The sequence below is a fragment of the Xiphophorus maculatus genome, chromosome 18, assembly GCF_002775205.1.
Source record: "Xiphophorus maculatus strain JP 163 A chromosome 18, X_maculatus-5.0-male, whole genome shotgun sequence".
Classification (NCBI taxonomy): Eukaryota; Metazoa; Chordata; class Actinopteri; order Cyprinodontiformes; family Poeciliidae; genus Xiphophorus; species Xiphophorus maculatus.
Genome location: NC_036460.1, coordinates 17,719,313 through 17,742,772, shown reverse-complemented (window position 1 = coordinate 17,742,772; position 23,460 = coordinate 17,719,313). Strand labels below are relative to the sequence as shown.

The window sequence follows — 23,460 nt, the reverse complement described above, 5'->3', positions numbered from 1 at the left end:
CTCCTTTTTTTCTTCCTTCTTCACATTTGGCATTTTCTCTGCTATCTATGAAGCCCCATCACTTTCCCCCTTCTTCGCCACCCAACCTCTTCTCTTTCACATTTTACCCTCAGTCCAAAGAAAAATAAGACTGAACACAGATGGAGGAGAAACAGCAGAGACACTAAAAAAAAGGAGGAAAATTACAAAAACAGAGGTGACAGATGGACACCCTCATTAAAAGCATTACGTCTGGAAGCAGGCACACAAACACTTTGAGGTATTCACAGTCAAGGCAGCAGAATAGCTTTTTCTTTTCAATTTAGATTCAGAACACAGTTTTCAGTGCTGCAGGATGTTAAGTCTTCATTTTTCCTTTCGTTGTTTTTCCTGTGCTTTGATCAGATGTTGAGGTCTCACTGAGATGTTTCTTCAGACAGTGGTAACAAGAAATCAGAATGCTTTATGATAACACTAGCAGGTTGGGATTTAAGTAGACCACACAGGGAATGAAAAGTGTATGCTGTGAAATGTCATAAGGGAAGCACATTTGCAAGGCTCATGTCTTTTCTATTTCATAGAGTGGAGATGTTTACGTGGTTCTGCAGGTAGCAGATATTTTTCTGTCAGGCCTCCACATTTATTGAAACATCTGATAATGAGATTTAAAAAAATCCTTGGAATAGTCAAAACTTTTTTAGCAGTAGTATTTCACACTGAAAACGTGAAACATCTAAGACATTCAAGTGCTTTTGTTCACTGGATTTAAAATCCCCCTTTATTTTTATTTTTTTACTAATTTACTGGTGCCACAATTGTGTAATTTTATATGCCTCAAAAATTGGATACATAACTTTCTGTTTTCCTGGAAGATCAGTCACTATTCAAATAAGACATGAAATCTTCATTTGCATAGTAACTATTAATAAATTGCTATTCATTATAAATTTGCTCATAGCTTCCATCAGAATAGTGCATAAAAAGCTTTGAAATAATTTGAACTCTGTCAAACAATGCTAAATTTATCTTTTGATCATGCTCTGAGTTGTTTCAAATCTATATTAGGAGTGTCAATAAATTTAGACGGGGTTGTATAACCTAGGATTGTTTTCTGCAGTGACAAGAACTGGGGAAAAGCAAACTACCCTATAGTTAAACAACTACTAAGCCAACAGTATCGCTAAACTTACATATTCATAAGATAGTTAAAAAACTGTTGGATCACCCATCCTTTAAATATTTTTGACATTGAAATTGACTCTGGAAGTCTTTCCCTCTGGCCAACAGATTAGTGTGCACAGTCAAGAAAGTGGCCAAGGCTTGAGCTACTCTTTTATGCTCTCATTTCTTTATTCTTCATACATTTCTCTCAAGTCTGCTCAGTCAGAGCAGGTATAAACAGTCTGGCTTTTGTGCACAGAGCTGGCAAGCAAAGACTGCGAATTAGCATAGCAGCAGCTCCAGAGGTTCCTGTTTGTGTCAGAAACTATAAAGACCTGTAAGTCACAGGCTTCAGATGTCAATGGGCAATGATTTTTGTTGCAAATCTAAACTGTGGGTAAAGAATAAACATGGGGGGGAAAGATGTGAAAATGTTTTTGCATATGCTGACAAGATGAAATTTCACACAGAGCATCAGTGGCTGTTCTTGAATCAGTGGTATCCTGGAAATGTGCCTCCATTTATATGCCTCTATATATTCAGTGGTGCATTCGTCCATAATGGATAGAGAGATAAGACTGAGGTCAGTTGACACTGAAATATCCCTTTAATTTAGCACTGAATCAAAAGTTGCAAAGCCAGCTTTAAAATCATTACCCGTATATGTTGCACAATATGATTTCTGTGGTTACGTTACACCGACAAATAAGCCATAGAAAACTTTTTACGAACACAACTAAGATACTCTTTTATTTGCGTCTTGTGATGCATCGCCCTGGGCAGAAAGCCGTATCACCCAAATCACACCCAAATCCCAAACCACATGGCAAATCTATTGGTGGATGAGCATTTAAAGGATGTCATAAGGGATAATAGAGGTTGAACATCACCAAACCAAACACACCCCTAAGTTTCCCTTCTGGAGTAATTTTGTTAGCTGGATATAATATAGAGCAAGTCTCAGGTGATGCAGTGTAAGAGATTAGGAGGTGGCTGTATGTTTTCATTCTTGTAACTAATGTTGTATTACCCTATGTAATTGGCATTTGTAAAACTGCAGTTAGGGGAAACGTTGGCTTGGAACAAACTCAGAACAATTACATGTTTGCTGCAAAGTTTTTTATTTTGTCCATAAAGACTTGTGTTTATTCAAGGAAAGGAGCAAAAGGTTAAAAGTATTCACAAATTTTAATCTTAAAAGAGTCTCTTAACCCTCAAGCCATAATGTTATTATTCTCTACATAAATGGTGATGAGTATAGGCATATAGGCTCCATAAGAGCTGTGATTTTAGAGATATTATAGAGCTACTATCCTGAAAAGTTTTTCTGCTTCCTGTCTTCAATGCAAATTAGTGAAATTAATGACAAAGGCCTTTGCAGAGCTGAATGGCTGATGTGAGACTTCAGCCATTTGATTCTGATGTGTTGAAGCAGGGATGCATCTACAAGTTGCAGGTTACAAAATAACCACGTGTTATTTAGTTGACCTCTCAATGGTCCTAATGGTTTGCCTGATTAATGTATATCTCCAAAGTGTCCAGTTCAGTGAAGTTAAGTTTCCTTAGTTTCTGCGAGCTCCAATTGTCAGATTTTTTTATTTTGACACGTTGACCTTAGGATTTATGAAGTTATTAGTTTTTGGTGTGGAAATTAGCTTAATCAGTCAAATCCTAAGCACAGCCATTCTAATTAGGATCAACACATTTTCAAACATTCAGGTGCAAGTTAAGTGCTTCTGTGAGAGCTGCCCATTACTTCCCATGCACTTTAACTCCGTGAGTCAGCTACCTACCAAACTCTGCAAATAAATTTTCAAGTGCTTTGTTTTCACAGATCCAAATCGAAACAAAGCGCCGAGTGCGGTGAAGAGCAAAACTAATTCTGCTGTCTGAGTTCACTTTATGTTCCAAGAGCGACACTTGTGTTGCCAACTGCAGAGCAGGATGCATTTAGAAAAATTACTTAGAAGGCCTTTGAAACATTGCGAAGTCATTACAAATAAATAGTTCTGTCTGTGTAAACCTTGTACCTACAAAGAAAACATAAAATGGCAGCCAAGGTCCCTGCTTCTTTTTTTTCTTTTTTTTTGTCATAAACAAACAGCCAAGTACACATGAGGGAATTTGTTTGTCTTCCTCTCCAGGATGCCTTGCTGCGGCTGGCAGCAGTTGTTGATGTACGCTCGCTCCGAGTGGCCCTGCGAGACAGCGTTCAGGAGCTGCTCCCCAGCACGGTATTTGCTCTCTCTTCCTCTCACACATCTACACATACATAATTTACATTTGCAAATAAACACAATTGAAATTTTCTCAATTTATTACCTGGGGGGAAAAAAAGCCTCTTGTTAATATTCAGAATGATGAAGACTGTTGTGTCAGTCTCTACATCGCTGCGGGGAGCATATAGGCCAAAACCCTTCTGCAAATGCATGAGGCTCGTTGCTCATTATATCAATTACAACCTGATTAATGTTTCAAACGAGGGTGCGCATATGTCTCTGTTTGATTTTGTATGCCAGGAGTGTGTGTGCATCTTCGTGCTGGAGGGAGACTCCAGGCTGCTGTGTGACGACCCGCCGTACGAAGTGCCACAGGAGGGGAAGCTCAGGTGTGTACCGTTTGTGTCTGCGTACACTGAGCTGCAGATGTTTTTCAGCGCTGGGGGTTGATTTGCTGCCGCACCGCCGTCCAGGGCGGTGATGCCGAGAGAGGCAACAAAACACGGGGAGGAGGGCGGAAGCGACAACACTGTTTTGTCTACCTGAAAAGCAGGTGCCACTTGAATGAAATCAGCAATCATCAGCACACAGATGGAGATGTCACCAAGAAAGATCCCATCATCTAGAAGCACAAGGATATTCTCTGCCTCTGGTGTCTCATTGTTACCATCTCTCGCTGTTTCTCTTTATTTCATTTATTCTTTTTTTTTTCATCTTGTCGAACATCTTTGTCTCTCTGACACCCCAATCCTCTTTGTGATCTACTGGCCCATTCCAGCTTTCTACCTCGCTGCCCGACTCACACAGTTTGCCATGTTTTTCTCTTTCAAAGCGCTGAGCCGCATGTGGTTTGGTCTCTCCACCGCCTCTCTTTCACCTTCAGTCCCTCTCCCTGCGGAAGCGTTGCAGACCTAATCGCCCAGATAGCTGTACGCCTCTGTCCCTTAGCGAGACATGGCGATCCTCTCCTCTCCTAAGTGCTCTCTCTGAAGCTTTGCACATATGCTGCTGTGACTGCTGCCCAGGGGCTGGCAAAAACCAGCACTACATTATTGATGAATCTGTCTGTTTGTCAAACAAGAGGCCAGCTTCTAACACCTTACTGGCACATTGACATGGAATCCCATGCAAACATTCAAAGACAGAAGCTCAGACTTCAACATTAGAGTTTCACACAAGCCCATCCTCACTAACACTCATCTATCATCGCTGCATGGATTGACGGATTGCAGATATTTGAAGGGCTACAGGACCCTTTTAACTTTTCTCTTTTTAAATTCACTTGCTTACATAAGCCTGTTATCAAGACCTTGGCATACACACCCCCATCTACCTACACTGAGAGAACCCATCTGATAGGTGGAAGGCCATCTAGTGTGAGCCTGATTCGAAACCACTTTCTAATAAACCAGACCTTGACACACACATACACACACTTAATGCACAAACATTCTCAGCTGAAGGAACTCCAGAGATTGTTTTTCTTTGAAACTTTTTTGTCATGTGCAAGTAAACCAAAGTTCACTTGCACATGAACTTTGGTTTCATGTGCAAACCAAAGTTTGGTGTGTATGTGTCAAAGAAAGCATTTTTTAAATTGCTGCCAATGGAAAAAGTCTACAGACCCTGGTCAAATGAGACTTTTTCTGCATTTAATGCATTTAACTTAGACATAGAGTTGAAAGAAAGCAGCTCTCCTCCAGTTCAGCACATCATCAAAAAGAAAACCTTATACACAGTGAATGATGGTGGTGGCAGCATCACGCTGTGGAATTACTTTTCTTCAGAAATGAGATTTTTGTCAGGATTCCTCTTAGCATTAGCTGGCCTTCTAAACAGAGCAGAGGGGAAGAGTCTTAGTTATTGAGGTGGCCAAAAACAAAGACCAGAGTGTTGTTCTGTAGACAGAGGAGAACCTTTGAGAACAACAACCAATCTACATTTTGGGCACCACTCATGTATTCAATAGTACCCAGACTATTGAAAAATGATAGTGGCAGTATTGTGCTGTGGGGATGTTTTTCAGCTGCAGGACCTAGAAAACTAGTCAGGAAAGATGGAAAGATGAATGATGTTTTAATTCATAACCAATGCCTTTGTTCCTCTTCAATACATGTTCTTCATAAGTCTCATGCCATTATTTTGTCTCTGCTGTCATCTACACTTAAATATGCACCAGGTTTAAATCCCCAAACTCATAGAAAACACCCAACTTTTATGTAAAAGCATTACTATACTTAGTAATTGTTTTCTTCTCAGTGCTGCTGATTGTTTTTGCACTTTGCTGGGCCGGTTTGCATCGGCCCCAGGGCTGTGCTGCAGAGCTGCTTTGAACAAATACATTACACATAGGTCAAATGTATTTGCCACAATAGAATATTTTCTGATTGGAGTGCACTGTTCCTCAGTGGGTTGAAATAAATGGACACTTTGAAATCAATGCACCATGCTGAGATTTCCTGCAGTGGTTTGGGGTGTGGGGGTTCAGAGTCTATGGGCATGTAATGGAGTGACTGCTGCCTTGTGTGTGGGGGTGTGCGTGTGGGTGTGTGGGTGTGTGTGTGTAGGCGTGTACGCACGCATATGCGGGTGTGTATGTGTGATTCTGTCAGAGGGCTGATTATTATGTGCTGCACATAAATGTTGGATTTACCTGTGTGTGCTTCAGTGATGCTATTTAGATTTCTTAGGCTTTTTCTTCCCATTCTTATCCAATTCTGAATGAATTTGTTTAGTGCATCTGAGAAATTTAAAATGCTCATCTCATGTTCTGAATATATTGCACCTGGTTGCACATCATCCCTGCTCTCCCCATGAAAACATACAACATCTTCTCACAATGGATAATTGCTCTATTCACCCGTGTTTTGACGAGTGTGATTTAACAAAACACATCTGTTTTATTAACGCTGGTGATTGTTTTTCCATCTGCAATGAATTTCTTCCAGAGAGACCTCGTCTTGAGGTTTTGTCTCTGCTGTGTCTGACAAAACGAAATTAATTTAGACCAATTTCATGCATGTTATTGCATTGCTGGAACCTGACTCAGACCCTTTCTGTGTCTGTTGTAGGAGTGCTGTGGAGCAGCAGAAGCGATACGAGTGTGCCGGTCTCCCTCCATCTGAACTGCCAGAGAAATACAGGCTCTTCCTCGCTGCACCGTTACCGGCACACAGGAGAGGTTCGGCTGAATGTTTTATGTAGCGTCCAGGCAGGGGAGAAAATGTGTAATTATGGGTCCTTTTCTGCGAGCCGAGAGCTTGGAAATTTAAAAACAACAAAAGGGAGGAGATGGAGAGAGAAGTAGTTAACAAGAGAAGATAATTACACTGAGAGAGGTATGCAGCTGGGTGAGCAACAAAATTATACAAAGGACCCTAACAGAAGCAATAAAAGGTTGTGATGAGGGGAAAAAATGTGAGATGAGTGTGAACAGACTCTTCTGCTAGCCAAATGAAAGAATTCAGAGAACAACCTGAGGAATGTGTGGACGAAAAAAATACATATGCAAAGTCGCTTTGTGTTGTGGGAATAAATGCATACCAATGAACTTGTAATAATTATGCAGGAAAGAGAGTTTGTGTGCTTGCTTGTTTTATTGTCTGGCGCAACAAGCAGCATCTCATTGTCGCTGCTCAAATGAAAGGAATAAGCAGTCTCACTCAAGGACATCAACTGTGTACTTTATATGTTTGTTTTTCTATTTCCTTTTCTCTTTGTTTGTCTTTAGCATAAAACACAGAAAAAAAAACAAATATGATTAACACCTACAGTCATGAAAATGTATTTTATCCAGTTATTTTAAGCTTTATTTTATTTCTACTTCACTGTCTTTCAGCTCTTGTAATTCCCATCTTGGATCAGGATCACACCAAGGTCCTAGCCGTCTTACTGGTGAGGGAAAAAATAAAAAATCAAATGCTGCAGATTCAGCCTCTTCTTTGTGGAAAAGCAGATTGGAGCTGATTTAAGTTAACATGCACACCTAAAATGAATTCTGGGACATCACAGCCTGCACCATGACTTTGTGCTGCTCAGATCTCTCTGGTTGTGTGTTTGTCTCTATGTGCTGCAGGTGGGATGTGGCCCACTATCAGATCAAGACGAGCTGCATCTGAATGTACTGGGAAAACACGTAAGCTCCCCTTTTCTCTGTGTTTCATGATCAAACATGAAATGAAAGAAAAGACTTGGCAACATGAGCTGCAGTATGTTGCTGGAGGTGTTTTACTCAATAAGGTTTGACAAAAGTAGGTTTTGCAGAACAGTGCAACACAAGAAAATAATATAGCCTGCCAGCTCTCAAAGTGCTATATTTTTACCTGTGTTCATTAAAAAAAAAAACTTATTTCCTTCAGGTGGAGCCAGTCTGTTGTTAATTTCTTTGTAAGCTTAGACTCACAGTGATACTGATAAACCAGCACCACTATCAGATCTTTTTCATCTTTCAGCTAAAAACCTTCATGTTTTAGATAGAAATTCAAAGTTATTTAGAACTGCTCACATTTCATCCACATTGACAAATACGCTTAAATCAGTCTGAAATTGTAACCCCAGCTTCCCTTCCCTTTCTGGAAGAGTGGCCCAGAAGTTTTATTTCATCACAGATTAACACTTTGTTCCCCCTGGAAAAAGGTTTCTATCATTCTGCAGTAGTCTTTAGTCCAGAAAACTGGACAATATTGTCACTTGTAGAACACAAGCAGAATTCACCTGAATTTACTGCAGCACCTTCATTGCTGTTTTCTGTCTCATAGCAGCCCACCAACCTAGTTTTTAATTTATCTTTTTAACATGAGTTGAGAAATGTCTTGTCATAGAATAATAGTGTCATTTTTGTTACATGATTTCTAAAATAATAGATTATCATTTTTGCCTCCTTAAATGTTTTTACCCTTCTTCTGACTGATACTTTTGTGAAATGAGACCTGTTTGGCTGGTTGAAGCTTCTCTGTAAGAAAATGACTTTATTTGCAGTTCAACAGATTCTGGATGCATTATGACAGGTTTGATCTTTAGAAGATTGCTAATTTAACACAATATTACTTTAGAGGCATACAGACCTGTGCCACCAGTTTATTAGTTTTTTATTTATTTTTTTACATTTTGATTCTGAATGATTTCTTTATTGTGCAGTTAAAAGATGCAGGATAAATGTTCAATTAAATATAGCAAAAAAATAATAATTCCTAAGTTGGTATAATTTGAACTTAGAAGAAGTGGTTGATTTTGCAACTATGCCTCATCTTGATCAATCATGTGGCAACAGTAGATGGGAACCATGAATAAACTTTAACATGAATAAACTTCCTGCAGAATCAGACTCGGCCATCTGCTACAGCCAACTTGAACTTGAAAGGGCAGAAAGCAGACACAGCAAAAGAAAAATTGAAGTTCTGGTCCAGGAGTATTTTTTATAGGCAAAAACAAACAACAAAGCCTGTGGAGTCAGTGGCAGCAGTAACGCAGTGACTGTCTTTATCTGGGAAAGAAACATAATGAAACAGAAGCACAGAGAGCTCAAAGTTAAATATCTATTTCAGCTGACTTTGCTGCTTGTCTTTGTTTGTGTTTGCTGCTTTATGGCCCTGCAGGCCTCGGTGGCATGTGTTCGCATCCAGGCTGTGCAAGCATCCTATCAGAGGCCTCCTCTGAGCCCGTCTCCACTGCAGTCCCACAATGCTCTACTGCACCTCAATGTCTCAGAGCAGGACTACTGCGAGCTAGATCGCAACATTCTGCAGCTCTGTGGTATGCTTGCAGCACTCACACACATACACACTCATCAAAGCACAAAAACCTACTGTTCCTGCAGTCAGTTTGCAGTTTGACACAGCAGTCATGCAGTCACAGACTGAGTGCGTAATTAGAGTTGGACCCAGTGGCATGGAGGCTCTGTCTATTTAGATTCACTGTCTGAAAGCAGAATGCTTTACCAAAACATTGTTTAAATTATCATGCATAATAGAGGTGGACTACCTCCTGCTGTTCCTGCACACATGCATAAACATTGTTTACTCTCCATTAATTGTCAATAAATATGAGTTAACTTTTTTCTCCCCAGTTTCCCCTGCCTTTGCTTCACTTTTCCGGCTCTCTCTTCTGCAGTCCAGGCAGCTCTCCATCTCTTGTCTTGTCTTTGTTATTAGTCCCCCTGTTAACCGGCTCCTTTCACCCTTTCCTGACCTCGTTGTCTGAGTGCACCTCTCTCTGGATTTCTCTCTGTCCCTTCGCATACATGATCTGAATTCCCTTTCTTCGCCCTTGCTCCTCCGTGGGGTTTTTTTCCCTCTTGTCACTTTCTTTCTCTCTCTCTCTTTTTGTTTCCTTGTCCTCTTTTAGGTGAGCTCTATGACCTTGATGCCGCTTCTCTTCAGCTCAAAGTCATCAATTATGTAAGTAGCTGAGATCACTCCGCCCTCCCACCATCACACACAGATGCACAGTAGATGCAAAACATCTCCACTGGTGACTTCTTCCTCCCTTTCTGTTGCAAAATCTTTGTCACACCATTACTTCATCAATCCCCCCACAGAGCAGCCCCTCCACCCTTTTCACATATTTATATATACAGTCAGATAGACTCTGTAAAAGGAGAGGCAAGAAACAAAGTGTAGATCAAATGCAGTGGAGAAGAAGCTGTGCTGTAGCGGCGAGGGAGGAACACCATCATCAGAAATACAATTCAAATGTATGGAATTATTCACAGATGGGGAAATATAAGAGAAACAGGAATAAAACCAGAGACAGGAGGGCTATTTGAAGGTTATCCTGCACAAATCCTTAGTACATTACAGCACAAGATTGCTTCATGACTATATAGAGAGAAGTTCTTTATGTCTGTGTATTGTCCTACGTAGCTCTGTACGGATGTCCAGAAAGCTGCTCTGTTGGGAAAACTTATTTTATACAATTTATAGCTTTTAAAACAAGGAAGCTTAGTTACCAAGAGTGTTTGACAGCTTCCTGCACATTTATTGATGCCCCCAATACAAAGTTTTTTTTTTATTTTTAAATTATCAGTTAATCTTTTATTGCAGCTGAATGAACAAATGAACAAGACAAGTAATAACACTTATCTTTCTTATTTGTGTTTCTGCTAATGATGTTTATAAAAATGAATGTATTTGTAACTGCATTTTTGGTGTTGATCAGTGTGCAAAAAAAACTTTGAATGATTTAAATATGATGACACGCTGAGGCCTGTCCCTCTTAGACCCTCTTCAAACTAGGTAAAGAAAATATCCAGTTCGAGTGAGGCAGAGCTGTATCGATCTGGTGCTGAGTCACAAAATGGTGGCGAGGAAAAAGGCTATTTGCCTAAATGTGCCCACAGCTACATTCAGAGCAGTTATTGAAATGCTTATAAACACCTGAGACTGAGACAGAAAAGTGTCAGTGAGGATCCAGGTTCATTTTGCCACCACAAAAAATGAGGAGGGAAGTAAGGAAGGAAGAAAAATCTGCAAGAGAACTGCAGCATACCTTTTAGTGTGATATTGTGCTGCTATTTCACTAAACCATCATTTTTATATTAACATGCTTTAGAGTTTTTTACAGGTTGTATGAATATTTTCTGTTCGGTTGGATGAACTTTATTTGTAAATCAAACAGTAAAAAGGTCCTGTTCATACCTGGATTAGAAAGCAGCCAGTGAGGATCAGTGGGAGAAATGGGATTATGCTATAGTATACATTTGTTTCTGTCAGACCTGCTGTTGCATATTTGGATCAGCTGGAGTGATATTTTTGCATCCTAGTAAATATGATTTAGAGCAGGTTAGCCTTTAAAGTAGCAAAAACAAAATCCTTCTGCCTCTTCCTGAAAAGGCAGGGCTGTAATATAATCATGGGCTGTTGAACACAGGTAAGACCAGGTGCTTGTTTTGCACAGTGTTGTATAAAGTACTGAAATCTCAGAGTCAAGTAAAAGTATAAGTACCTCTCCAAAATACGACTTTGGTAAAAGTCCAAGTCACTGACTGAAATGTTACTTGAGTTAAAGTCTTAAAGTATCTGAAACTTCTTGTACTTAAGTATGGAAATTACTGTAAAAATGGATGTACTCAAGTAATGTAATGAAAAGTACAAGTAAAAAGTAAAACAAAGCAAATGCAGTTTGAATGACATTTTTTATATTTTGGTAAACTTGTCAAATACACTTAAAATAATGTACACAACCAAGTGCAGACAAAATTAAACCTGCTAATAAATTGTTCCAGTTTTAAAGAGTAGCACATGTTAATGGTTTTGAGCTTGCATGCCTTTCCTATATTCGTTAAATTCAGTCTAAATTGCTATCGCTATGGCTTCTGTCCCCCCTTGAACAGAGGAGTCTAGGTAGCCTGCTACAGTCAACATTAAGCCTAAGCTAAATACACCACGTGTGGAACTGAAACAATGCCAAACAAAGTTCATTTATACAGGTAACGTTATGCTCAAGATTTCACAATAGTGCCTAGTGACCAAGCCATAGTTACTGAAACAGGAGGATTATAACCATTTCATAAGACATTACCTCGATGTGTTTCTTCAAGTTGGACGGGGAGTTTTTGTAAGATAGAATTTCCACATCTTCGGACAGGAATAACATAAACTGCATGCGGTACGACGAATCTTTAACACCCACGAGAGAGTGTATTGTGTTTAAATAAGGCCATGGGCTCTCATCACCAGCTGGTGGTTCCCCTGGAGCCGTGTCCGACGTAGTTGCAGTCGTTGTGGTCTCCGTCTCCTCCTCCATGTGACTGCTGCTGATTGCGAGACTTGCTTTGTGTTTAATGGTTGAAGCGAAACAGGTGTATCCTATTGGAGGTGATGAACAAGCCCAGGCAAGTAGGCTACCGACTTTGTTCGGTAGCCTGCTTGCTACTTGCTAATCAGTAGGTGGGATCAAAACACTTGCGTTTCTCTCTCTCGCTTTTTTGTAACGAGTAACTAAACCACACATTGAAAATGTATCGGAGTAAAAGTACGCAATTAAGTTCGGAAATGTAGTGAAGTAAAAGTGAAAGTCATCAAAAATTTTCATACTCGAGGAAAGTATGAAGTACTCCAAAATATACTTAAGTAAAGTAGTGAAGTATTTTTACTTCGTTACTATACAACACTGGTTTTGCACATGAATTAAATAGGAAATATCAAAATGAAAAATAATGGCTGTGTTACTGATGGCAAAAGTGTTTCTAAATTGATTATACAACTTGTTTCTACTTGTATAGTTTTGTTACCTTACTGGTTTAATTGAGCTACAATGATAGTTATTTTCATACTATATTCATTGTGGCTCCTTCTTGCAGTCATAAAGAATAAACTGAAGTTTGCTGCTTAATACAAGCTGTCACTTGAGAAAATTAATATGCATTATGTTTTAAGCAATTTAAGTAATATAAGAGGTGATTTATCCACTTAACTGCTGAAGTCAAACACACCTTCCTGCACCTGTGCTTCTTTGAGACCAACTGAGTGGTATCGAACTGCTGTGCAGCGTCAGATCAACCTGCGTGCATTACATCTCCCCCCAACACCTCTAAACTCGTAATTCAGCTTTTTCCTTTGTATAAAGCAATAGACTGCACATTTTAACAGAATGTGCACTGCTGTTAAAATGTATTTCATTTAAGTAGTGATTCATTTGGCCTGTTTATTGCTGTAGAAATGAGGAAGGAGAAAAGGGAAGCAGGAGATTGTTGTTCCTGAAGAATCATCAGTTTTGTGCTGAAAGCTCCGAGTAGTTCTTATGGGATTAACAGCATTTGTGAAAAATAAATAAATAAAATTGAGGTGGAGGGGTTTATTACTGTGTGTGGGCGCAGCAACATGTTGTCTATGGGTGTGCATGTTCCTGCTGAATGTGCACACACATGCGTTCTTCCCATGGGCTGATGTTTGTGACTTGGGGGTGAGCTTGTTGGCAGTAGAGGCTGTTTATTCCTGCCTTGCTTGTTCTCCATCCAGATATGTGGATTACAGGGAAGAATGGTGGGTGTGGGTGCGTACGTACACGCCTGAGTGTGTGTGACAGTGTATTTCAGTCTATGAATATGAATAGAGCATTTCTCTTCCCACGTAGCGGGAGGAAATTGGTTGAATTTCAGCAGGTAGAATAAAAGCATCAGAAAGACTGGACTCATGCATACCATTTCATTTATATGAGAGCTTCATATGCCCTTTCTTTTACTTTTGTCTGAGTTTTGTCTCCTAAAATTAAAGTATTTATTTTACAGAAACTATGGCATATTTTCTTATTTCTATTATTTTATGTTTAGATGAGATAATCCCTTCTACTCTAGCCCATGAGTTCAGGCAAGACTTTTCATACGGTAAATGATAGATGTTTTCTCTCTAATCTGACCAAATTTGGGCTATTTTGCAAAAAAGACATGGGCACACCTATCATTGCAAAGTTGGTAGAGATACATCTATTTAATTGCACTGGAATTAAAGAGAGCCGAATACAAATGTACACCACACTACGTAACGTGGAAAAAATAATAATAATAAAAGTTTCAAGGACTGTGAACACTTTTGCAACTAACTGCACACATTGTGTAGTTTCAGTGGGCATGAATCTAACTGCAAAGCTACTACTGCTGCTAAGCTACAATTTCTCATTATATTGCCTCAAAGGAGCCAGATATTGTCATAATATTTCCTGTGAAGTCCTTGTGCATGACCATGGCAGCATGATCTGCAGTGTATTTGTAAAATGAGGAAAGGTGAGCAAGTGCAGGTGAGAAAAAGATGCGTAAGACCTAATAAACGTAAAGATTTATTAGTCATGTTGTTACAAAACAGAATAATTCAGCAAAGACCTTACAGCTGAATGATTCATTAGTCAAGTCAAAAGGTATTACAGAGGCTTATGAAGCAAATACAAAATAATCCTGTAAATATGGTACTGGACTGAAAGTAAGTCAAAAAAACAGTTTAGTTTTGAGAGACCTTCAAAAAAATAGAAAAAATATTAATCAAAATCTATTTAAAAGATTTTGAGAAAACCTGACTGCTTGGAAGCAAAATAAACAGAAATAAAGGAGAAAGACATTTACATTGGGAATAGGGATTCATTTAATTTTTTATCTGAAAACCATCAACTTCATTGGTGCAGCAAAGCAGTAAAGATTACATTAAAATATTGCCAAAGTGGAGCTCCAGGTAATTTCATTGCTCTTTGAATTCTAACCAAGACGACTGGAGTCATCTGGCTGAATCCGGTTTTGTTGTTGTTTGTGATTGTGTACGCAGTTTGGGCTGATGTTGTGTTTCTTTTCCTGTGCAGCTGCAGCAGCAGACCAAGTCTCAGTGTTGCTGTTTGTTGCTGGTGTCTGAGGACAACCACCAGCTATTCTGCCAGGTGACCACACTCGAACTGTTGAAGCCAAATCTTTATTTACACAGTATGAAAAACACACAACCACTTTTTTTATTCTAAATGGCTGACTTTAAGTCACACTAAGCTTTCCCAATATTAGGTCATATTATTATTATCAATCTATTATCAAATTTTTAACACTCCTTAAATGCGGAAGTTTGAAAAATTTCTATGTTATTTGGTAAAGTTTTTATTTAAACGCTATGACTTCAATCAAATGTTTCCGGTGTTGTTTCACAAGGTCATAATGGCTTACACCTTTTTAGCTTCGCCTATAAATTTTTTATGGGACTTAGATCAGGACTTTGTGATGGACACTTCAAAACATCAACTTTGTTGCTCTTGAGTCATTTTGTAACTAATTTGGCGACATGATTCGGGTCATTTGCTCTCAGTCACACTGGTTTTCATTATATGTTTTTAAAATGCCTCATGGAAACAACATTCAAATGTTCAACCTCTTTTCTTCACACACTGAGACATACGTACATAGATTATAGCCATTTACAATTTCTGCTGTGATTTTAACTAAATTCAAGCCTAACATTTAAATAGTTTTTAACCTTTGACCTTTGTTACATTTAGGTGGTTGGAGACAAAGTTCTGGAGGAGGAGATCAGCTTCCCGGTGAGACAGAGAAAGAAAAATACAATGGATTTATTTTCTCATATTTGTAGATCCTTAATGTTCCCGCTGAGACGATTTGCTTATCAATTAATTGCCTATTTGTTTGATCATCCATATTTCAAATATTTCTTAATCAATCATTCCCTTCTTTTATTCATTGGATCGCATCTTCTCCTGCTTTACTGAGCTGAGGTTTTCAGGGATGTTTGTTGCTAATAATAATAATAATAATAAGCTTACTTAGAATACAAGTGCTGTAATCCTGCATGTGTTTTTGACAGACACAAAAGAATAAAGCTTCCACATGCAAAGGCTCCTAATCCTCTGTAGGGGTTTGTAATTAAGAAATTTGTGCAGGAGAAGTAATCGCTTCCTTCGAGTCGCTCCGGGTCTCCTATCCATGCTTACGCTGCAGCTGTAGCATTACTAACAGGCTCTTCATTACAGTGTGAATACATGGTGTCCCCCCAGGCCAAACGATATGTGAAACCTTGATGATAGCTGGGGTGAAAAGCTATGAGGACAAAAAAGTCTTACATATTTTTCTCTTACAATAAAATGTATAGAAGCCTTCATTTATTATTTGTTTTTGTCCAAAAAGAACCTCTAGGGACATTTTCTTCTAATATTTTTTGTCATGATTTTGGTGTTTTTTTCCCCTTCTCGCTCCCTTTTCCTTTGGTCGCTTTACCCCTGTCTTTTTCTCTCAACTGTCCAGCTGATGTTTGGACGCTTTGGTCAAGTCGTGGAGAAAAAAAAGTCTATTTCCCTCCAGGACATCAGCGCTGTAAGACTCAATCCGTCTTATCTATTGATCCATCAAACTAGCCTCCTTTCTGCCTGTCTGATATTGTCTGTGTCTTTCTCATCCTCTCAGGAAGAACGCAGGCAGCTGTCCAGCATGCTGGGCTGTGAGATCTCCTCCATGCTTTGTGTCCCTGTTGTCAGCAGGGCCACCGGTCATGTGGTGGCGCTAGCCTGTGCTTTTAACAAGCAGGGTGGACAGAGGTGAGAGACTTCTAATTTTTCATGTTAGCCGTGTGTCCTTTTAAAGCTCAATAATTGCAGAATATCGTATCCCAACCTTGCACGACTTTATGCCAAAATGCATTAAGACTGCTGGTCTGCTATTTGAGACTGCTGACTCTTAGGAGAAGCAACAATTTATGCAACAGTAATTGTGAGATGAGGTCTGATTAGATAAGCTAATTTGCCTAGATTTGTTGAGTTTGCAGAGGATTCAACATCTTACTGGCAGCAGGATAGTCACAATCAAATGAAGTGGAGGAGCTAGCTGCATTTATTTAAAGGGAGCGGAAGAACCCATTGGGAAAAATACCAGAGCAGGGTTTATCACCCAGGGCAGCATAAAATTAGGACCAACACAAATACTCAATATTTCTTTTTTAAACTATCTGTCAGTAGCACTAAAGCTAAGTTTTCTATTGCTCTTTTTGTTGTTCAGTCATTGTTTTGTGAGTGTTGTCTGCAGCTCCCTGGAATCTAAATATGGCAAGGATGAAGAAAGACTAATAATTAATTCAAATTAAGGACTTTAATGATTCACTATATATGCAAAATGAATTAGTCCTTTGCAGGAATGTCAGCATTAGTGAATAATATGTATTTGATGTCTGAAAGGCTCAAGGAGAGACCCAGAGCCATGTTGTTGCCATTTTCCACTAAAAGTTTAGGAAATGACAGCTCTACAAATAGATATAACCTTTCATGCCTCCTATTAGATTAACACATCATTCCTTTTAAAGTTACAAATTACACTAATTGGCAAGTTTAAGACTGCAGCAAGGATAAAGATGTGTGCACTGAAGCACCAGCTTTCTTCACAAGCTCAAAGCATACAGAAATGACTCAATTTAATGATCTTCTGACTGCTTATATTATATGGAAATAATTGAAATGTTTATTTAGTTAATTGGAGTAGAAAGTGTTTATTAGGTCTTCATGAGTATCGCACAACAATGCAATTCGCTCAAATAGGCAGTTCATGATTTGATTCGTTACACTTTATCAGACATGAGTTGTTTTCAACTTGCTTTGAGTCTGATGCTTGTTGAATACAGATTTCCAGTTGTTCAGTAAGAGTTTACTAATGAGCTTCTTTTGTTAAACGATGCATTTTTAGTGTTATTCACTCACCAGCTCCCAGATGCTTTAAATCTCCCTTCTATTTACCTTTCACTTTTTGTCAAATTAAAACCACAACATTCAGTTAAATTTTATTAGCATTTTAATGTGATAAATCAACTCAAAGCAGTTTATCACTGTAAAGCAAGAGGACATCTTGCATAAAAATTAAATATAAAATTACATTTTTCCCCCTTTCTTCTTCACAAAATTTCTCAACTTCACTCAGAATGGACATCACCTTTAAATCTATCTTTAAGTCCTGACATACCTTCTCATTTGGATTTAGGTTGGGACTTTGACTGAGCCAATATAACAGTTTGATCTAAAGCATTCTGCTTACTGTTGTCCTGATAGAAGACAAATCCTTTCCTCAGTTTTAAGTGTTTGGCTGACCATCTACTTTGTTCCCAATCAAGAAAAGCAGTACCACATCATAATATAACTATAATCATGCTTTATCATTTGGATTGGGTGTTCAAGCTGATGTGAGCTTTTCGTCACCACCACTCAGAGAAACGTACAGTTATAGTCTTCACCACACAATATTTGGCATATAGGTCAACATTTTGCTGTTTCCCTTTTCCAACATTCATGAGTCAAATGACAGGTGTGTTGGTTACAGTTATGTTCTACAGAGTCCTGCTAAAGACCTAATCAATTGATTCGGGTGTTTTGGACCAGGAACACATCTAAATGTAGCAGAACTCCAACCCTAGATGGCTGGACTCCCACGCTTTCATAAAGGCCAGATTTGTGGAGTGCACAACCAATAGATGTCATGACAAATTATTCTTCTTCTTGAGCCATGAAGGCTCCTGAATTAAGGTCCACTTTCTGAAGACCTTGGCTAGTATTGTGTCTTTGTACCAGATTTCCAGAAAGTCACTCTCCAAAACTGCCACCTAGATAGCCCTCAAAAACTCCTGAGAGAAACTATACTTTCATTCAAATCACAGAAATAAAAACCTCAGAAGGTTGCTGATTGCGCTCCATCAATATAGCTGTTATATATTCTTTTGAGCTCTTCCCAAACTAAGCAAAGCTTTGCCTCGTATTTAATTTAAAAGAAATCAGTGACAAGTGTTTAGACTGTTGGTCTGGCCCATCTTTGAAGGCTGTGAAATTTTTCTCTGACTGTCAGGCCTCTGACAGAACATCCAGACTTAAAGTGCACCCTCGACTGCATACCGCTGCACTTTAAAACTCATGTCCACTCATCCTCCCTTTGTGTGTGTGAGCAGATGGGTGTGATGATGATGATGAGGATGATGGTGGTGTGATGATCTGGAGTCAGGTCATGAATCTAACAGCAGCGGGTGGTTTGGCTGCCTGATTTGGCAGCAGCGGGTTTTGGCGTGTGTCCTCTGTGTGTGTTTGTCTCAGTGCGCTGCCAGGAGCAATGCCGTTATCTCCTGAATACAGAAGTCAGGGGAAAAGCTCTCTAGTTTTTTTTTTTTGTTGTTTATTTGGGGTTTTTTTATCACCATGGTTGTGTTTGTTAAAGTATGCAGAGGAGTTTATTGGTATATTGTTTTTATTTTTTCACATATGCATGCATCCTCATGAGATGGATGAGAAGGGATCATGTCTGAGCATTTCACTCAGTAGTGGCTGGCATCTCATTACCATGGTGAGAGCTGCAGGATCAGGATTTCCACAGAGCAAATAATACAGTCAGTCTGGTCTTTGCTCCGAACGCAGTGAAACAGATGAACTTTGCCATCATTTTAAAGATTACATATGCAGAGTTTGTTTGTGTGCAAAGTAAAATATGGCCTCATATGTCCCCAGCAGCACAGCATGGCAGCAGTAATAGGTCCATAACTCATGTTTTACAACCAGAAAACTCCACAAACAGAGGAAACAGAAAAATGGTAGTGCTCAAAAAACCAAAAATGACTTTGTTAGATCAACCTTAATTCAAGGAATAGAGCCAAACCAGAGGACCTTTTGTTTTTCATATATTAGACAATATCCTTATTTGGAAGCCCAAAGCTGTTGCTTGTTAGGCTTGTTTCCAAGATATGGAAGAATTTCAAAATATCTTTCTCTCCAACACGGCAGCCAGGTTTACTGCAGAGTTACAAAGCGCTATTTCATAACCAAAATCTTCTATTTGTTGTGTATTGTGTGCTTCTTCTGCAGTATACATGTATTTTATAGTTTTTAGAAACAGACTCCCACTGGCTACTTTTCAACCTGTGGGGATGGTGACTAGACGATGTCATGACTGCAAATAACTAGCTGTTACCACAGAAAATAATCCTCCAGGCTCAGTGTAGCTCTGTGTAACTCCTGGGTGTCAGTGGCAGAGATTTCCCAGATGCAGGCTCCTGTCTCCATTGACAGGATCCTTGTGTGTCTGATCTGGGACCAGGAAAGACCCTCGAGCCCATAACAGCTTGCCACTGCTCTCTATAGGAAGTGACAGATAACTGCAGCCAATTACACAAACCATTAAGGTCATTGTTTTGGTGTTTAGAAAGATTCCGAACCTGCAGGAAAACTGGTTTCATTATTGGTTTTTTTCCCACTCAAAACATTTTGTTGTGACTTTGTTCTTTTATGTTGTCCGTTTCTCAATTGCTGTCTTAATGAGTTTTTGACTGATTGGAACAGAAATGTCACCAAGCAGAAGCAGAAAATCATTTTTGGATTTGTTCAGCAAAATTATCCAGTAGGGGAACATTTTTATTAGCTGTAAGTTCTATATGTGCAATTTAGGCCTTTTTATTTTACAACAATACTTGATTTGTCACCTAGGATATTTTGTTTCTTCTATGAGATGTTAATGAAACGCAGAAGAGGTACAGATGCAATTTGCATTTCTCTGAAATGAGGTGCCGCGACCCGAAACACGACGAAGCAGGGACAAAACAAGAATTAATGCAGTGGATTAGAATTTATTAATTAGAACAAATTATTATTGCTCCCTATGAGTAAATATAACATTTAGGATTTAGAACTATAGTAAAAACAATGTTTATTAAAATGTTCTAGAGCTAAAGAAAAAACACTTAGAGACTTTTTACTGCAATATGAATAATACATTAAGAGGAGATTAAGTGTTGTATAAATCTCACTGTTTAACTTTGTGTTCTGCAGACATGCAGAGGCAGACGAACATGTCATCCAACACTGTTTCTGCTACACCTCAACAGTCCTCACTTCAACTCTGGCCTTTCAGAAAGAACAAAAACTAAAAGTGGAATGCCAGGTATCTCACATTTCCCCACTCACTCTACACACACTCAAACACACATATGCAGTTCACAAGTTTACATGCTCTTATCATTAATATGAAAGTCATAATAATCTGGTCTTTTAATGGTTGATTTGAACTACCCCATCTTTAAAGTGGGTGTTATTATACAACAAGTATATATAGTGACTTTCAAAAAGAAGATTTGGGTGTACAAATGTACTGTTGGTTTTCTCTAAACCAATCTAAATAAGTTAATATATCCATTTGCCCCCACTAATAATAATTCTTAATGGATATTTGAACACTCATCTCATTAGAAATAATAAAGTAAATTGTAGAAACTTAGTTTTACTCTGGCTTTTTGATTCCAAAGCTGGTTTTGGTGTGCGTTTGACATCATCGTCCTGCTAGAGCACCCACCTGTGCCCCAGCTGCTACTTCCATCTGTTTGATTTGTGCTAAAAGGGGGAAAATTCAAGGTAGTCCTTCTTCACTATCCCTATTACTTTGCTCAGTGCACCAGTACCACTGCTAATAAAGCAAACCCCCAGAACCTCCATGTTTGCCAGGTGGTTTGGTTTGAAAGCTTCACCTTGACCAAACATTCATCTTTCAGTGTGGCCAAATATTTCAACTTTTGACTTGTCTGACCATAAAACTAGGTAATAAAAACTGTGTTGATTTTCTGCAGCTTGCTGGGAGATATTTCTCCACATATTAGTGGGAGTACTCACACACTAATTTCAGCCTGAGAAAATCTTTCATAAATTCAAACTTGTGCACCCAATTCTCGGTTTTAAAATCATTCAGATTGCATTTTCTATTATTAGTCAAGTGGTTCATAATTAGTATGGCATTTATATGATAATGAAGGAATGTTCGTTACATTCTGAAGCTGTTTTTTGATGAGCTTGTTATTGTCCACCATTTCCCTTTTTAGGCACTTCTGCAAGTAGCCAAGAATCTCTTCACACACTTGGGTACGTCTCTTTCCCCGTCTCTGTCTGAATGTCCAGTGAACAGACACTGTGGGAAGATCTGCTTTGCTGGCAGATATTTAAATGCTCACCTTTGAAACTAAATCGTGCGCATAATTGAATGAGATATTACTGACCATAAAGGTGATAATGTCCAGAATCATAATAATAAACTTAAAAGGGCATTAAAAATGATGGCTCTGCCATCCTCACACTCCCATTCTTATAAAACAGCCAGCAGCAACAGCAGAACATGTCATTGTTGATTTATCATGATTGCGAGAACAAAAATTGATCCAGTGTTAGAGCAAATTGCCACTCACTGGACTGAACCCATGATTACAAAAGCTCTTATCAGCTTGTGCTGTTGATCCCCAGGTACTCATGTTGTAATCTCTGTTTCTGTCTGCCTGGGCTCTATTGTACTGCTATAATTTTCTCTGTTTTCTTTTGGATTCCTCCCTCTCTCTGTCTCTTCCTCTCACCCTGATTCCTTCAGATGATGTGTCAGTGCTGCTACAGGAAATAATTGTGGAGGCCAGGAACCTGAGCGATGCAGAGATGTAAGCCCTCTGATTTATCCTAACAAGGACATTTTAATGTATGTTAGAAAGGGAGAGCATGCCTTTGTAGATGGGAAATCTCTTTATCTCTATTTGCAAACGGCTATTTCTGCTATTTGTTCTCAACCAGCTTGCCTGATTTGATTAAAGTTGCAAATTGACTTGAAGTGGAATGAGAAAAACCTCTGTGAAGTTATCAGCTTTGCTCTGTTTCCTGTCACCTTTCTAATTTTGCCTCTCTCCGCTCTCCTAGCTGTTCAGTGTTCCTGCTGGATCGGGATAGCCATGAACTAGTGGCGAAGGTGTTTGATGGAGGTGTTGTTACTGATGAAGAGGTAAAGCAATCAAAAATATGTTCAATGTAAAAAGTAGGTATACATATTAAACTGCAAAATTTTCTTTATGATCTATCTTCAAATCAAATAAATATAACCTCAGAAGAGCAGAAATTATCCACTGTCATTACTGTGTGTAAAAAAAAGTTCAATAATGCCAATCAAATGCTCTGTGTTAATCATGCAGGATAAACGCCTCTAAAAAGGAGAATGTTTTGATGCTTTCGAGATGTGCAATACAAAAACATCAATTACAGAGAAGTAATTCTTCAGACTCAGAAATGTTAGAGGGCAATGTCCAAATATCTGGCCTCGGTCATTCTGCAGCAACAAAAGACTGCAGACTAGTGGAAAAGACAGTAACCAGTCTTTGTAGAATCATCAAGTTTACCTAGAGGTCCGACAGTACAATGCTCAGAGAAATTTCAAATAAAATATTTCAGACCCCACTGTCCTTAGCTCTTATATTAGATGTCAAAGTTTATGACAGTTCAGTTAGAAAAAGACTGAACCAGGAAGACTTGCTTAGTTGCAGACAGAAAGCCTCTTCTGTGTAGATGGAAAATGGCTCCAGGCCTTGAGCTAAAGTCTGGAAAAGGTTCATTTGAAGACATAAGAGCAAAGTGGATATGTTTATCTACAATGCATAGCAAATTGTCTGATGGAACCAAATACAACATATATTGAATTAAGTTTTCTTTGGAGCTCTCGGACCTGTGGAACTAGCAGCTACAGTCAACTCTGGCCTAAGCATACACAGGTCTATTGGAGCTAAAAGTGGGACCATTTTTACAACTTCTGAGTTTGGCTGAAGCCTTGCTTTGCAACAGGCAATCATGCCTAAGAGATTATCTAAAAAAGAAAGACTGAAAA

General features: G+C 38.9%; 1 protein-coding gene across 2 annotated transcripts in view; it reads left to right on the top strand.

The window, feature by feature from the left end:
- The window catches only part of pde2a (phosphodiesterase 2A), a 186,444-nt gene that overhangs the window by 146,832 nt on the left and 16,152 nt on the right, over positions 1–23,460 (top strand). For both annotated transcript variants that reach the window (XM_023351166.1, XM_005803374.3), the window contains exons 3-17: positions 3,285–3,374; positions 3,660–3,748; positions 6,431–6,540; positions 7,198–7,253; positions 7,435–7,494; positions 8,954–9,110; positions 9,702–9,754; positions 14,640–14,714; positions 15,318–15,359; positions 16,078–16,146; positions 16,237–16,367; positions 20,613–20,724; positions 21,653–21,692; positions 22,189–22,252; positions 22,506–22,587. In XM_023351166.1, coding sequence (XP_023206934.1) covers positions 3,285–3,374; positions 3,660–3,748; positions 6,431–6,540; positions 7,198–7,253; positions 7,435–7,494; positions 8,954–9,110; positions 9,702–9,754; positions 14,640–14,714; positions 15,318–15,359; positions 16,078–16,146; positions 16,237–16,367; positions 20,613–20,724; positions 21,653–21,692; positions 22,189–22,252; positions 22,506–22,587 — 1,230 coding nt within the window. The remainder of the gene's footprint in view (positions 1–3,284; positions 3,375–3,659; positions 3,749–6,430; positions 6,541–7,197; positions 7,254–7,434; positions 7,495–8,953; positions 9,111–9,701; positions 9,755–14,639; positions 14,715–15,317; positions 15,360–16,077; positions 16,147–16,236; positions 16,368–20,612; positions 20,725–21,652; positions 21,693–22,188; positions 22,253–22,505; positions 22,588–23,460) is intronic.